Source organism: Ursus arctos, unplaced genomic scaffold (genome assembly GCF_023065955.2).
Source record: "Ursus arctos isolate Adak ecotype North America unplaced genomic scaffold, UrsArc2.0 scaffold_4, whole genome shotgun sequence".
In the NCBI taxonomy this organism is placed as follows: domain Eukaryota; kingdom Metazoa; phylum Chordata; class Mammalia; order Carnivora; family Ursidae; genus Ursus; species Ursus arctos.
The window spans coordinates 66,138,155-66,153,902 of NW_026623056.1; the positions used below are offsets into that span (position 1 = coordinate 66,138,155).

A 15,748-nucleotide genomic window follows, 5' to 3' on the forward strand; every position below is an offset into this window, starting at 1 on the left:
TTAATAGAGCCCTATTTTGTGCAATTCGGCTGATATAAAATGGACCAAGATGTAAACATGGGCCTTCCTGTACCCTAACAGAAAGTAGAGCTATCTCCTGGAAAGCTTTGTGAATTTGTTCTTGATTCTGAAGATACTATGTTCTCTATACAAGTGGAACTATTTGAACTTTCCAAAGGAAATCATGTATACAGTAGCTGGTGTTATACTTTTAAATTACAGATTAAAGCTGAGTTCAAATTTATACAAGCTCAAGCAAGTAGAAAGACAAGAAATCAAATCTAAAGCTGAGTTCAAATTTATACAAGCTCAAATAAGTAGAAAGACAGGAAATCACACATAGCAAAGAACTACCACTGTCTTCAAATTTAGAAGACCAGCAAAGAAGGACATGAAGAAAAAATCTTCCCTTATACAGGCTGAAAGATCACTGATATAAGTATACTTGAGGGTGTCTAAATTTTGACTCACCTTTTCAAATTCCCAGTTTAAACCTGAACCCTCAAATATATCTACTCTTGCACTTTCTCTGTATTCCCCCCCACCCAGTCCAATTCTGTCAAATCTACCTCCACTATAGTTTTTGAATCAGTCTCTCTCCCTGCACATCTAGTGGTGTTCTGTTTGTTTATCATCTCACCGTTTTATCCCTAAAAGACTTTCTCTGCCTTTGGTCTTTTCATCTTTAATAACACTTTGATAGAGGTCACATATTGTATTTTTGAATAACGTTAACCCACTTTAAAATCTCTAGATGGGTTTTTGTCACCTTCTCTCCATGACTGAGCCTTTCTCAAGAAACGCTCCATCTCTGCTCCCCAGAGGAATCTCCTCTCTATCCCTATACCTCTGTCAGAAACACCACATCACTGAGAATTGGCGGGAAGATGGCAGAGTACCCAGAGCTCCCCCCCGTCGCACATTTACAACTAGACAGCACCCTTATACAAGTCAGTAAACTGGAGAGTGATCCAAAGGTTGGCAGAACAAACTCCACAACTAATGTTGAAAAGAATCTGCATCTAGAAAGGTTAGGAAAGACAGAAAGGCAGAGGGAGCTGCTAGCAGAAGAGAGGGAGCTGTGCACACGGAGAGGGCAGAGAGACTGGGCCTTGCATCAGGGAGCTCACATGGGGAAGACTCACGCCCATAACGTTTGGCTTTAAAATCCAGAGGGGCTGAAATCTGTGACTTTGTATAACTAGTGGGACTTGGAGCCCGGAGCTTTAAAAGTCAGCTGACTCAGCACTGGGCCAGACTGGAGGATGAGTGAAAGCTGGGTCACAGCCCTTAAAGAGACAGCAACCTGCACAGACAGGCAACATGAAAACAGCAGTTTACACAACACCTGGGGGCAAATGGGAGACAGATCTGTTCATGCTGATTTTGGAATGTGTTGAGGGACTTCTCTGAAACCCAGGGAGCTGGCAGGCGCCATTTTCCTTCCCCACTCCCCCAGCATAAACACAGGGCCATCTGTGGGAGGCGGGGCTACACAGATACTTGAGGCCTAAACTGCCAGCAGTGTGCCAGGCCCACAAGTTCTCCCGAGGACTCTCCCACTCCATGCTAACCTTGGCCCTGGGCTTAGGGCAAATTTTGTTAGTGCACACACCCTGCCCAGCCAAGGGGTGCACAGCTGCCACCATGAACCATGCCCAGCTGCCCCACCATGCCCAGGTACACCCAGCTATTGCCACACATCGCGCCCAGCCTCGTGTCCCCAGCAACCATAGTGCTTCAGGTACCTGGAACAGAGCTAGTGGTCCTGAGCAAATTTTCCTAACAGCCCTGCCCACTTGCCTTCCTGTGTCCCACTAACACCACAAAGGGCAAGCACAGCCCACAACAGGCAGAGAGTTAGCGCAGTCGACTACACTGAAAGGAAAAGTGGCTCAGACACAACAGCAAGGCGAAAACAACACACATAGGATACTCTCCTGAAATGCCAGGTTCTGGTGAACAGGGAACACTGCACTGCAGGGCACCCCAGGACCTGTTCTTCATAAAGTCACTACTTTCAAGAGCAGAATACATAGCTCCCTTTGTTAACACACAGAAACAGACCAGAAAGGCAGACAAAATGAGAAGACAGAGAAATGTTTCCCAAATGAAAGAGCAGGTCAAAGCCATTGGCCAGAGATCTAGGTAAAACAGATATAAGTAACATGCCTGATAGAGAACTTAAAACAATGATCATAAGAATACTCAATGGACCTGAGAAAAGAGTGGAAGACATGAGCGAGACCCTTAACACAGAGATAAGGAATAACATAGCAGAGTTAAGGGCTCAAAAAAGGAAATGAGAAACATGCTTGATAGAACGAATAGCAAGATGAAAGAAGCAGAGGAATGGATTAGTGACCTAGAAGACAGAGTAATGGAAAGTAATCAAGCTGAACAAAAGAGAGAAAGAAGAATTATGCAAAATGAGAATAGATTTAGGGAACTTGGTGACTTTATCAAAAGTAATGGGGCGCCTGGGTGGCACAGCAGTTAAGCGTCTGCCTTCGGCTCAGGGCGTGATCCTGGCGTTGTGGGATCGAGCCCCACATCAGGCTCCTCTGCTATAAGCCTGCTTCTTCCTCTCCCACTCCCCCTGCTTGTGTTCCCTCTCTCGCTGGCTGTCTCTATCTCTGTCGAATAAATAAATAAAATCTTAAAAAAAAAAAAAAGTAATAACATTGGTATTATAGAAGTCCCAGAAGAAGAGAGAGAAAGGAGGGTAGAAAATTTATTTGAAGAAATAATAGCTAAAAACTTCCCTAATTTGGGGAAGGAAACAGGTATTCAGATCCAGGAGGCACAGAAACTCCCATCAAAATCAACAAAAGCAGATCCACACCAAGACATATTGTAATTAATTTGGCAAAATATAGTGATAAAGAAAAAATTTTAAAAGCAGCAAGATAAAAGAAGTCAGTAACTTACAAGGAAAAACTCAAAAGGCCAGCAGGAGATTTTCAATAGAAATTTTGCAAGCTAGGAGAGTGGCATGATATATTCAAAATTCTAAATAGTAAAAGTCTGCAGCAAAGAATACTCTATCTGGCAAGGCCATCATTCAGAATAGAAGGTGAAATAAAGAGTTTCCCAGAAAACAAAACTAAAGAAGTTCATGAGCACTAAACCAGCTCTCCAAGAAATATTAAAGGGGACTCTGAGTGGAAAGGAGAGACCAAAAGTAACAATATAAATGTAGAAAACACAAAAGCAGAACAATGAACATATTTCTGTAAAAAAGCAGCCAAGGAACTCACAAAAAAAGGCTATAAAACATAATAACATATACCTGAAATATGGGGAGGAGAGGAGTAAAGGATGGGTTCCAGCTTAAACCAGCATCAATTTAATATAGACTGCTATACACAGAAGAGGTTATATACAAACCTAATGGTAACCATATCAAAAACGAGTAATAAATATGCAAAGAAAAAGAGAAAGAAATCTAAATATGTCACTGAAGAAAATCAGCAAAACATGAAAGAGAAAAAGACAAGAAAGGATCACAGAAAATCTTCGGAAACAACCACGAAACAAGTAATAAAATGGCAATAAGTACATATCTATCAATAATTACTTTGAATGTAAATGAACGAAATGCTGCAGTCAAAGGAGCACATGGGGTAAGAGAATGGATAAAAAAACAAGACCCATCTATTTGCTGCCTACAGGAGATTCGTTTTAGACCTAAAGACACCTACGGATTGAAAGTGAGGGGACAGCGAGACATCTATCATGCCAAGGATGTCAAAAGAAAGCCAGAGTAAGGGGCACTTGGTTGGCTCAGTTGATAGAGCATGTGACTCTTGATCTCGGGGTCGTGAGTTTAAGCCCTGTATAGAGCTTACTTTAAAAAAGAAGAAGAAGAAGAAAAAACAAAGTAAGAAAAAGAAAGCCAGAGAAGCAATACTTATATCGGACAAAATAGACTTTAAAACAAAGACAATAACAAGAAACAAATAAGGGCACTATATAATAATAAAGGGGACAGTACAACAAGAAGATATAACAATTGTAAATGTTTATGCACCCAAACATAGGAGCACCCAAATACATAAAACAGTTAACAATAAAGGAACTAATTGATGATAATACAATCATAGCAGGGGACTTTTTTTTTTTAAGATTTTATTTATTTATTTATTTGAGAGAGAGAGAGCAGAGAAAGAGAGTACACAAGTGATAGGGAGGGGCAGAGGGAGAGGGAGAAGCAGACTCCCCGATGAGCAGGACCCTGAGATCATGACCTGAGCTGAAGGCAGATGCTTAACTGACAGAGCCACACAGGCTCCCCAATAGTAGGGGAGCTATATCAATGGACAGTTCGTCTATACAGAAAATCAACAAGGAAAAAATGGGTTTGAATGCCACACTATAACAGATAGATTTAAGAGATATAGTCAGAACATTCCATCCTAAAACAGCAGAATACACATTCTTTTCAAGTGCACACAGAACATTCTGCAAAATAGATCACATATTAGCCCATAAAACAAGACTCAACAAATTTAATAAGACTGAAGTCATACCACGCATCTTTCCTGACCACATGCTATGAAACTAGAAGTCAACCATGAGAAAAAATCTGGAAAGACCACAAATACGTGGAGGTTAAGTAACATGTTACTAAATAATGAAATGGTTGACCAGGAAACAAAAGAAGAAATTAAATAAATACATGGAAGCAAATGAAAATGAAAACACAATGGTTCAAACTTTGGGATGCAGCAAAAGCAGTTCTAAGAGGGAAGTTTATAGCAACACAGGCCTACCTTAAAAAGCAAGAAAAATCTCACATAAACAATCCAACCTTACAACTAAAGAAGCTAGAAAAAGAACAAAACACAAAGCCTAAAGCCAGCAGAAGGAAGGAAACAATAAAGATTAGAGCAAATTTAAATGGTATAGAAGCTAAAAAAACAAACAAACAAACAAACAGATCAATGAAATTAATAGATGGTTCTTTGAAAAAAATCAATAAAATTGATAAGCCTCTCCCAGATTTGTCAAGGGAGGAAAAAAAAGGAAGGACTCAAATAAAATCACAAATGAGAGAGGAACAATAACAACCAAGACCACAGAAATACAAACAACTATAAGAGAATATTATGAAAAACTATATGCCAACAAACTGCACAAGCTAGAAGAAATGGATAAATTCCTAGAAACAACCACCAAAACTAAAACAGGAAGACACAGAGAACTTGAACAGACTGATAAGTAAAGAAACTGAAACAGTAATCAAAAAAACTCCCAACAGACAAAAGTCCAGGACCGGATTGCTTCACAGGAGAATTTAAAGAAGAGTTAATACCATTCATCTTAAACTATTCCAAAAAATAGTAAAGGAAAGAAAAGTTCATTCTATGAGGCTAACATTATCCTGATACCAAAATCAGGTAAAGATACCACTAAAGAAGAGAGAACTACAGGCCAATATCCTTGATGAACATAGATGCACAAAAATCCTCAATAAAATTCTAGCAAACTAAATCCAACAATACATTTAAAAAAATTATTCACCATGATCAAGTGGGATTTATTCCTGGTTTGCAAGGGTGGTTCGATATTCACAAATCAATCAACATGATTTATCACTTCAATAAGAGAAAGGCTAAGAACCACATGATCATTTCAAAAATATGCAGAAAAAGCATTTAACAAAATACAACATCCATTCATGGTAAAAATCCTCAACAAAGTAGGTTTAGAGGAAACATATCGCAACATTATAAAGGCCATATTTGAAAAACCCACAGCTAACATCATCCTCAATGGGAAAAAACTGAGAGCTTTTCCCCTAAGGTCAGGAACATGACAAGGATGTTCACTCTCACCACTTTTATTCAATATAGTACTGGAAGTCCTAGTCACAGCAATCAAACAACAAAAAGAAATAAAAGGCATCCAAATCAGTAAGCAAAAAGTTAAGACTTTCACTATTTGCAGAGGACATGAACTATATATATAGAAAACCCTAAAGACTCCCCCAAAAACTGTTAGACCTGATAAACAAATTCACTAAAGTTGCAGGATACAAAATCAGTGTATAGAAATCTGTTGCATTTCTATACGCTAATAATGTAGCATATAGAAAGAGAAATTAATAAAACAATCCAATTTACAATTGCACTAAAAATAAGGAAATGCCTAGAAATAAAGCTAACCAAAGAGGTGAAAGACCTGTATTCTAAAAACTATGAAATGCTGAAAAAAGAAATTGAAGATGATTCAAATAAATGAAAAGATATTCCACACTCATGGATTGGAAGAATACATATCGTTAAAATGTCTATACTACCAAAAGCAATCTACACGTTTAATGCAATCCCAACCAAAATATGAAATGCATTTTTCACAGAACTAAAAGAAACAATTCTAAAATTTGTATGGAACCACAAAGACCCTGAATAGCCAAAACAATCTTGAAAAAGAAAAGCAAAGCTGGAGGCATCACAATTCCAGACTTCAAATAATATTACAAAGCTATAGTGATCAAAAGAATATGGCACTGGCACAAAAACAGACACATAGATCAACAGAACAGAACAGAAAACCCAGAAACAACTCTATGGTCAATTAATCTTGGACAAAGCAGGAAAGAATATCCAGTAATAAAAAGAATGTCTCTTAAACAAATGGTGTTGGGAAAACTGGACAGCAACAAGCAAAAGAAAGAAACTAGACCACTTTCTTACACCATACACACAAATAAATTCAAAATGGATTAAGTCCTAAATGTGTGACCCGAAACCATAAAAATCCTAGGAAAGAACACAGGCAGTAACTTCTTTGACATAGGCCATAGCAGTATTCTTCTAGGTATGTCTCCTGAGGCAAGGAAAGCAGAAGCAAAAATAAACTACTGGGACTTCATCAAAATAAAAAGCTTCTGAACATTGAAGGAAACAATCAACAACACTAAAACGCAGCCTACAGAATGGGAGAAGATTTTTGCAAATGACATATCTGATAAAGGGTTAGTATCCAAAATACATAAAGAACTTACCAAACTCAATACCCAAAAACCAAATAATCCAAGGGAAAAATGGGCAGAAGACATGAAGAGACATTTCTCCAAAGAAGACATCCAGGTGGCCCACAGACACACGAAAAGATGTTTGTCATCACTGGTCATCAGGGAAATGCAAATCAAAACTACAATGAGATATCACCTCACACCTGTCAGAATGGCTAAAATCAACAACACAAGAAGCACAAGGTATGAATGAGGATGTGGAGAAAGGGGAACCCTCTTGCACTGTTGGTGGGAATTCAAACTGGTACAGTCACTCTGGAAAACAGTATAGAGGTTCCTAAAAAAGTTAAAAATAGAGCTACCCTATGAACTAGCAATCGGCACTACTGGATATTTACCCAAAGACTACATAAACACTAATTCAAAGGGATATATGCATCCCTATGCGGATAGCAGCATTATTTACAATAGCTAAGATATGGAAGCAGCCCAAGCTCCATTGACTAGTGAGTGGATAAAGAATACGTAAGACATATATACACATGTATATGTATATGTATGTATATTTATGTATATATATTATGTACACATATTTATATGTGTGTGTGTGTATATATATACATATATAAATATAAAATGGACTATTACTCAGCCATAAAAAGGAATGAACTCTTGCCATTTGCAATGACACGGATGAGCTAGAGAATATTATGTTAAGCAAAGGCAGTCAGTCAGAAAGACAAATACCATATGATTTCACTCATATGTGGAATATAAGAAACAAACAAGCAAAGGGGGAAAAAGAGAGAGAGAAACCAAGAAACAGACTCTTAATGATAGAGAAGAAACTGATGATTACCAGAGGGGAGATGGGTGGGGCGATGGGGGTGAAACAGGTGATGGGGATTAAAGAGCACACTTACCATGATGAGCACTGAGTAATGTATAGAATCGCTGAATCACTGTGTCTAATATAACACTGTATATTAACTAATTGGAATTAAAATAAAAACATAAAAAAAGAAACACCATATCTATTAAGCTCATGCCTTAAATACCCGTTCCACGCTATCCCCTGCACTAGAAATATTTGTCCAAATGGCAGTCACAACGCTCCTTGACGGCGCAAGTTTGGTGAAGCTTTCTCACAGGGCTGCGGACAGCTTTTTAGGTTCTTAGCAGACTGTACACATACCTCAGCTGCAGACGTACTTGAGGGCACTGACCTTATGTGAGTCAGCTCGAGACCTAAAGAGCTCAATCAACAGCACGTAGTAAGTGCATTCCAAATGTAAGCTGAAAGAATGGATGGAAAGTGATGAATTTGGAGAAATAATACGGGGTGGGAAGGGGGATATCCATCTTCTGGTTCCATCTGCCTCTTGCCCCATCCCATTCTTTCTTCTACCCCTCTAATGAAAATGGGTATTTTGTATTCTACAAGATATAATCCTCAGGCCAAATCTGGCTCACCCTCTGTTGTGCTATGACGCATACACAGGAAATGTTTTTTTCACTTTTAAATCATAAAGAAACAATCAAAAGAAAACAATATTTTGGGGAAAAAAGGAAACAAAATTTTGTGATGTAAAAAAATTGAAAATTAAAACTTCTGTGTCCATAAATAGAGTGTTATTAGAACACAGCCCTGCTCTTTCGTTTACATATTGTCTGTGGCCATTTCCTCCCTGCAAAGGCGAAGTTGAGTAGTTGGGACACGGGAGGTCTTAGGATCAGCAAAGCCAGAAATAGTTATGGGCCCTTATAGTTTTAAGACACCCAGTCCACAGTATCACGCTCCTTCCCTGACTAGCCGAGATACAGGAGCCTACAAGAATAGGAAGGCATTGATGGGCATTGGCAGTCAGCTCTGCATTCTTTCTGTTCTCTTGGGCTTATCATGAATGATATAAAATAATCACCAAAGCTCAGGTACTAGCTTGCATGTGATGCCTATCAAACATTTGAAAATGTTTTAAACCGAGAAAGGTGATTTTAAAATCCAATTTCAGGATATTGTTGTGCCCACTACCAATAATTTAGCAAAAATAATGAGACCAGAAGAAAAACACAAAAAAGAATTTGAACCTGGGTCGTCAACCTTAGGTATTATTTTCCATTCCAGTTACCATTTTGCAGCTCTCTATAGAACAGAGACTATAAAATTTTTCACATTTCTCTTAAAGTGTAGAGCCCCAAAGGGTGCATGCCTAAGAAGACCTCACTATTGTTGAAACTAATAAAAGAATTATGTTCTGGATCCTGTTCAACCAATGCGTCTGATTAAAATTCTTGTCTCTTACAAACTAGACTCATATTGTTTACTACCTTTCTTTTGAAATGCAATGCATCTTTGTATTAATCATCTCCTATAACTTAATTCAAGGATAATTTTAAAATATGAGTACTTTTCACCTAAACTTAACTCACTGTCTCCAAATTTTTGTGACTCAGTCATGAAAAGTAGTTGGTGAAATATTTTAAACATGGCTACATTTTTGCCAATCTTTTCCTTCAATATTTAAGAAAAGGTTTAATGGGGTCCATCTTAACATTGTTTCTCACGATCATAGGCTAGGATATACAGAGACAGTAAGTACATCTAGTCTCAGTGGACAGGGATTTTCCAAAAGCATCTGTCTTTGTACTCGCTCCTGTTTCTATCTCCCTCAGACTCTCCCGGTCTTGCAATGAAGTGCAAGGTGAGAGAAGTATTTCAATTGCACTTCAGCCACATTCATTGAAAGAGGATCTCCCTCGTCAGTGATGCAGCTCCCGCCTACACGGGCACTAGAATCTCCTGAATTGGGACACAACCCTCCTAATCTGAATCCTATTCTCTCCTTGCGCCCACTCCGCTATTTATCCCCTGGGCCCTTTCAGTTTTATTGGTTTTTCTGGCTTCTCCCTCTACTTAGATATCTAGATTTCTGATTATTTCCCTGAAGAATTCATTTACATTTATATACCAAATAAAGCATTAGTTCTTACTCTGCTAAGAAGTTTTACAAATCATTTCTAAGCTCATGGGTTAAGGGGTGTGCCAGGGAGGGTTGGGTTCTGATAGCTTTCTAATATTGGATATATAATTTCTTTTTACCATTTTGTTCTCTCCTTTGTAGCACTAATAAAGATGTTCAATCAGACCTCACTTGAAGCTGATCTCTAGACATCACCCACCAAATCGTTACATTTTCATCTCTGATTGCCCTTGGGTATTACCACGTCTTAACAAGCTATTTCACTTCTACAGAGTGAAAAACAGGTTGCAGGAAGCATCACATGGAGCTTTTTAAATGTTGTTTGTATTCAGACTACAATAAAGGCTCTTCAATGAACATGAGTACAAAGACCAGACAAGGCTGCTACATCCAAAAATAAATGTTAAAATGTAAAGTGAGCGCAGGGTGAGAATGATTGCAAAAGAACACTAAGGGTTGGCCTGCCTTACCATCTGGATATTACCAGTCTAGATGACAGGAGAATCATGCTAAAAATAGTATGAAAAAGCGTCACCTTGCATTTTCTAGTTGCCATACACAGGCCATCAAAACTGGAATCTTTTCTAATGATGCATCTCAGATGATTGACATGGTTCCTAAACCTCAAATAATTGTATTTGAACTATGTCATATACCCAATGCAATCAAAAGAAGAGAGATCATAATGATAGCCTCTCTAGTCCCTTATGCTAAACTAGCCTATAGATGTCAACATACATACATACATATATATACATAAATAACGACTTCTTTGTAAATCACACCGTCCCTTACATCCAAGTGCTCATGGGAAACTAACACCTGCCACCCTTAACACTTTCTCATTAGATGCTTCTCTAAAATCTCAAGAGTACTGTAATTAGTTGCTTTATCAAACAAACAAAAAATGTGATTTGGATGCTGTGAAAGAGATCAGCTTAGACGTTTTGCATATAACATCTAATATAACCTCTTAGTTTGATGACCATCACAGACATCACCAAAATACAAGACTGGCTAAATGATTTTGTTTATAAGTGTTCACTTGGGATAGTCTCACCATTTCAGTTGTATCTTAACAGTTCATGAAACACGATTTAAAAAAAAAAAAAAAGACTATTTCAGGTAGTGAAAATTTAGCAACTTCTTTGTCTAAAGCTTTGACAATGTATAAGATCTAATTTGCAAAGGAGCCAAAGTAGTATGAAGACCTTTCTTGTCTGCCTTTTCCCCCCCATTAAAAACAGAAGGTATTAATCACCCGATTTCAAAGGCAGCTGACTGATGCTATTCACTGAGTAGGGCATTCTCACTAATGTGGCCCCATGAATAACTCTCAAGGCTTTCATTATGGCTCTGAGTGGACTCTTAGCAGCACAGTCTCCCTTTAGCAAACCCTCATCCCCTCAGGCTCCAAAAGGATTATAGATAGTGGCTGAAAGAAAGCATCATTGGTAAAAACAAAAGTTTTTAAAGAGACAAAAAAGGGGAGTAAAGTGGACATATTGGAGACAAGTCATGATTCATGGCCTGTACTGTGTTCTGCCTCTCTTTCTCTTACTCAATACACTCTTTAGTTTTACTGCTGGATAAGAGGAGACCAGCCCAGTGCACTTCTCCTAGCAACCAATATCAGTCCGCAAAGAAGGCATGTCATCTGCTCAAAGGGAAAACGGAAGAATTTGGGGTCATACAAAGCCAGACACATGTTCTTTTGCATTTGATCCCAAATTGATTATCAAAAAGGATTCAGTAAATGCTAAATAATTCTGTGTTATGTGAATGTTAACAATCCATAGAACTAAATATCAGCTTGTCCACTTGCTATATAGTAGAGTTTCAAATGCTAGTTCAATTCATTTCATTCAAATGTTTAGTTTTCCACTTTTCCAACGTTCCACACGCCCCCCCCCAACCTCTTCTTCTTCACAGAGATTGCCCCTCCCAGGTACATCCTTGCACCTCCTGGACTAGTTCTAATACAAAGATTACGTGTAAACTGTAGCACCCCGTGTTCAGAACACTTAAACTGAATCCCAAGACAGACCATAAAACAAGTGTCTGCTTGTCTGATGTGCCTGCCATCTACAGCTGCTGCTTAGGAAGATAAAAACCACTTTCTGAAAAGTGGTCGAACCAACCTGGAATTTAAGCTTAACACAATGGGACACACAGACTGGGAGCCTCAAAAATCTGGAAAGAGTTTTATAACAACCCAACTGATGAACATCCAGGTGTTACAGTTTAGCTGAACAGAACAATAATAATTTATAGCCTGGAAAATGTTCTTCTTCAAATAAAAGTTGTTGGATTGTAAGAGAGGGCAGGCATCAAACAACTCAAGTTTATTCATATCTTACAGCCATGTGTGTATGGGGTAGGGGGATAAGAGGGATCTTTGCCCAAAATCCGTACCCACATGTTGTACATATTTTTCTCATTCTTTTTTCTTTCATTTTGTATTACAAGTCGACATTATCCAGGCTGTCAAACACAAAGGCGGACTGGAACACTTAAAACCATACTTAGCTACAAAATCACCGACATGTTTTCATGACGGTGAGCGAGGCACTCCCCAGGTAAATCTGTTAGCACTTCTTTTCTGGTGAAATATTAAACAGCATTTGTGAGGAGGAAAGGAAGCTTAAAGATCAACGGAACGATGGCTGAAGATTTGTGAGTATGGGACTCAGGTACCATGTAAATACTCTTTCACTGTTAGCTTTTAACTCTTGGGACTATCACTGCAGTGAAAAAAAGTGGTTCTGAGACCATCAAATTCATGTTCTAACTCTTCACGGTCCATTTTGCATGAAGAAAACAGTGCTGAGAAATTGCTCAGTTACCTGGCATTTTCTTTTCAAAGGTTACATCCTTCTTACTCAGTTTCTCTTCCAATCAATGATCCAGGTGGGGAGGGCATCACATTATTGGCATTTGGGTGATGGCTTCTTGCGGTAGTTGTTGACATCCAAAGGTAATTTAGAACAGACAAGCTGTTGCATATTTTAAGGAGGGAAAGGTGAAAAGCCTTCCCTAGTTTAAAAGATCAACAATGAACCTTGTTGTCAATAACCACACTGTTGACAATACATTAAAGTTCACTTTAAAACAAAGATATAAACACATCTTAGAATGTCTGTTGCCAGGTTCAAACTGAATTTCCCTTAATTTAATGTAATCCTGAAAATTATATTCTGTAATTATCAGATATGCCTAAATGATTTAGTTTAACTGTATTTTAGCATTTGTCAGTATTTGGAAATAAATATCATAAAACTTCAAAGTGCACCCATAACCTTGATTTATAAAATGTATAACCTTTTCTTATAAAGAAAACTTCATTTAATTATTTGAAAATCAAAAGTTCCTTTTTTGATCATACCCATGAGCATTTTAATTGTAACTGTTGCATAGGTTTTCAACAAATCTTCTAAACAAAAAATGGCTTCAACTGGGGGTCTCTTGTTTAAACTTGAAAAGACATGTAATGGCATAGTTGAGTTATATTCCATGTTCTCCAGTTCATTTCCAAAAAGACTTGGGACCAAAAACTAGGGAAAAAGATCCCACATCAATTCTTACAATGGAAATTAAAAAGTGGCTATTAATTCTGTCTCCTGAGTGAAACTGCTGGGTTGCATATGGTTCTAGTTACAGTGGCCATATGGTAAGTACATTGGCTTAAGACTATTGTTTTCTCAATATTATTATTTTTTAATTCAATTTATTAATAAAGAAACCATGAGTTCTGCTTGTCATTAATGGATAAAAGTGGATGTAAATCATAAGACTAGTGAATTTTGCCTAACATCCATATTCACATCATGAAGCCCACACCAAAATACAGGATTCTACCCTATGTGGATTGGACAATAAACTGATTATTTTCAAAGACGGATGTAAATGGTTTTGGATAATTTTTTTTCAGACTAAATTTTCTCCTCCAATTGTACTCAAACATAATCATAAATGATAAAACATTAAGCTACATTACTTACAATAATAGAATTTAAGGCTAAGTGGATTCTGGAGATTACACAGTCAGATCTCATCTTTCTTAAAGTAAGGATCTAAAGTCATGCAATTAATTAGTAGGAAAGCAAAAGCTGCAGTCCAGAGCTTCTAGCCACCCAAAGTGTGTGGACTTCCACAATAGTAATGATATTGCTTTACTCAGATTATCCCTTCCGATATATACAACCACTCAATATAGAAAACTAATTAATGGATAATTGTCAGAATTATTAGAATCAACGTCTATACTAAATGAAAGAAAGATAAGTGGACTAGAGAAAAAAAATACGAGAGCAGACTGAATGTTGATTTTTACAAAAATATTTTCTGTACTAGGAGTGTTTACTTAGAACAAAGTAAGTTTGTCTCATACAATATTGATTTCATGGTACTCTGTATCAAAAACACCAACTAAAAAATACTCTGGATAATATGAAAATCGGTCAATATGAACCAAAATGCAGGTTTATATGAGCATGTTCGATTTGTTAACAAATTGCTATTTGTAGTAGGTCTCTCTTGTTTATTCCTTTCATTCATAATGCCACTCACTTGGGAATCCCATTTGTTCTGTAATCAGCATATGATGCAATGGAAACACACCTGTCATAGTACGTTTGTCACAGTTGCATAGGTGTGGCCACAGATGACTGCCCTTAAGAGGCAACAAAAGTTCTTAATCAGTCACCTGAAGACTCATGCTTGAAAGATTATATGAAAAATTATCATGAAATGCATCTCATAGTTCATAATTAGCTTGACAGCCAAAGTCCTCTGAAAATTACTTGTAGATGATACTGGAAAGGGAATAACAATATAATAAAAATAATAATAAACAACATTTAAATGGTGCTTATTAAGAACCAGGCACTCTTCAGAACATTTTACATATAATTTCTCTCTATATAACATATATACATATATATGCATGTTTTCCTATATATATACATATTTATTCCTCATACCAACTATTATGAGATACATATTATCACCATGACTATTTTACAGATAAAAAGGCATAAAAAGTTTATGGGGCACCTGGGTAGCTCAGTCATTAAGCGTCTGCCTTCAGCTCAGGGCATGATCCCAGAGTCCTGGGATCAAGCCCTGCATCGGGCTCCTCCACTGGGAGCCTGCTTCTTCCTCTCCCACTCCCCTTGCTTGTGTTGTGTTCCCTCTCTCTCTGGCTGTCTTTCTCTCTGTCATATAAATAAATAAAATCTTTTTTTAAAAAGGCATAAAAAGTTTAAAATATTTATGTAAACTCACTCAGTAGTGTTTGTTGACTGACTCTCTTTCAATAATCTTACACTTTGTGCCCTATGGACAAACTACGTTACAACTCAACTAGATTTATTGCCTTTCCCTTAGCACATCTTTGTCATCTCTGTGCCATTCCTCCTATTTTTCCTTTTATTTTAATGCAATTTCCAATCTTTCTGCCTATTAAAACCCCACTCTTCCTCTAAGTGACCTCTTTGATCTTGACTTCCCTCAGATTGCACCAGCTGGAAATCATCTCTTCTTTCTCTGAGTTCCCACACTATGTTGTATGTATCTTCAACCATTTATCAGACACTACTTTTGCTTTAGTAACTCAAACATGTATTATCTTCTCTTATAAAGGGTGATCTTGTTGAAGGTGGGAACTATTTCACAGGTCATTATGTTCCTCACAGAGCCCACAGCAAGTTGCCTTGTTTATAAGTGAATGCTCAATAAGTATGAGCTAAATCAAATAAATAACCTCAAAGTATCTCAAGCTATT

The 15,748-nt window shown here is 37.5% G+C and overlaps 1 protein-coding gene across 22 annotated transcripts in view; it reads right to left on the bottom strand.

The window, feature by feature from the left end:
- The window catches only part of ROBO2 (roundabout guidance receptor 2), a 798,986-nt gene that overhangs the window by 552,777 nt on the left and 230,461 nt on the right, over nt 1-15,748 (bottom strand). The window contains exon 1 of one of the 22 annotated variants that reach the window (XM_044380787.3): nt 12,810-13,099. The exons of the other annotated variants lie outside the window; for them this stretch is intronic. Within the exon in view, the coding sequence (XP_044236722.2) occupies nt 12,810-12,816 (7 nt within the window). The 5' untranslated portion in view covers nt 12,817-13,099. Of the gene's footprint in view, nt 1-12,809; nt 13,100-15,748 lie in introns of those variants that run through there. 22 annotated transcript variants of the gene reach the window in all.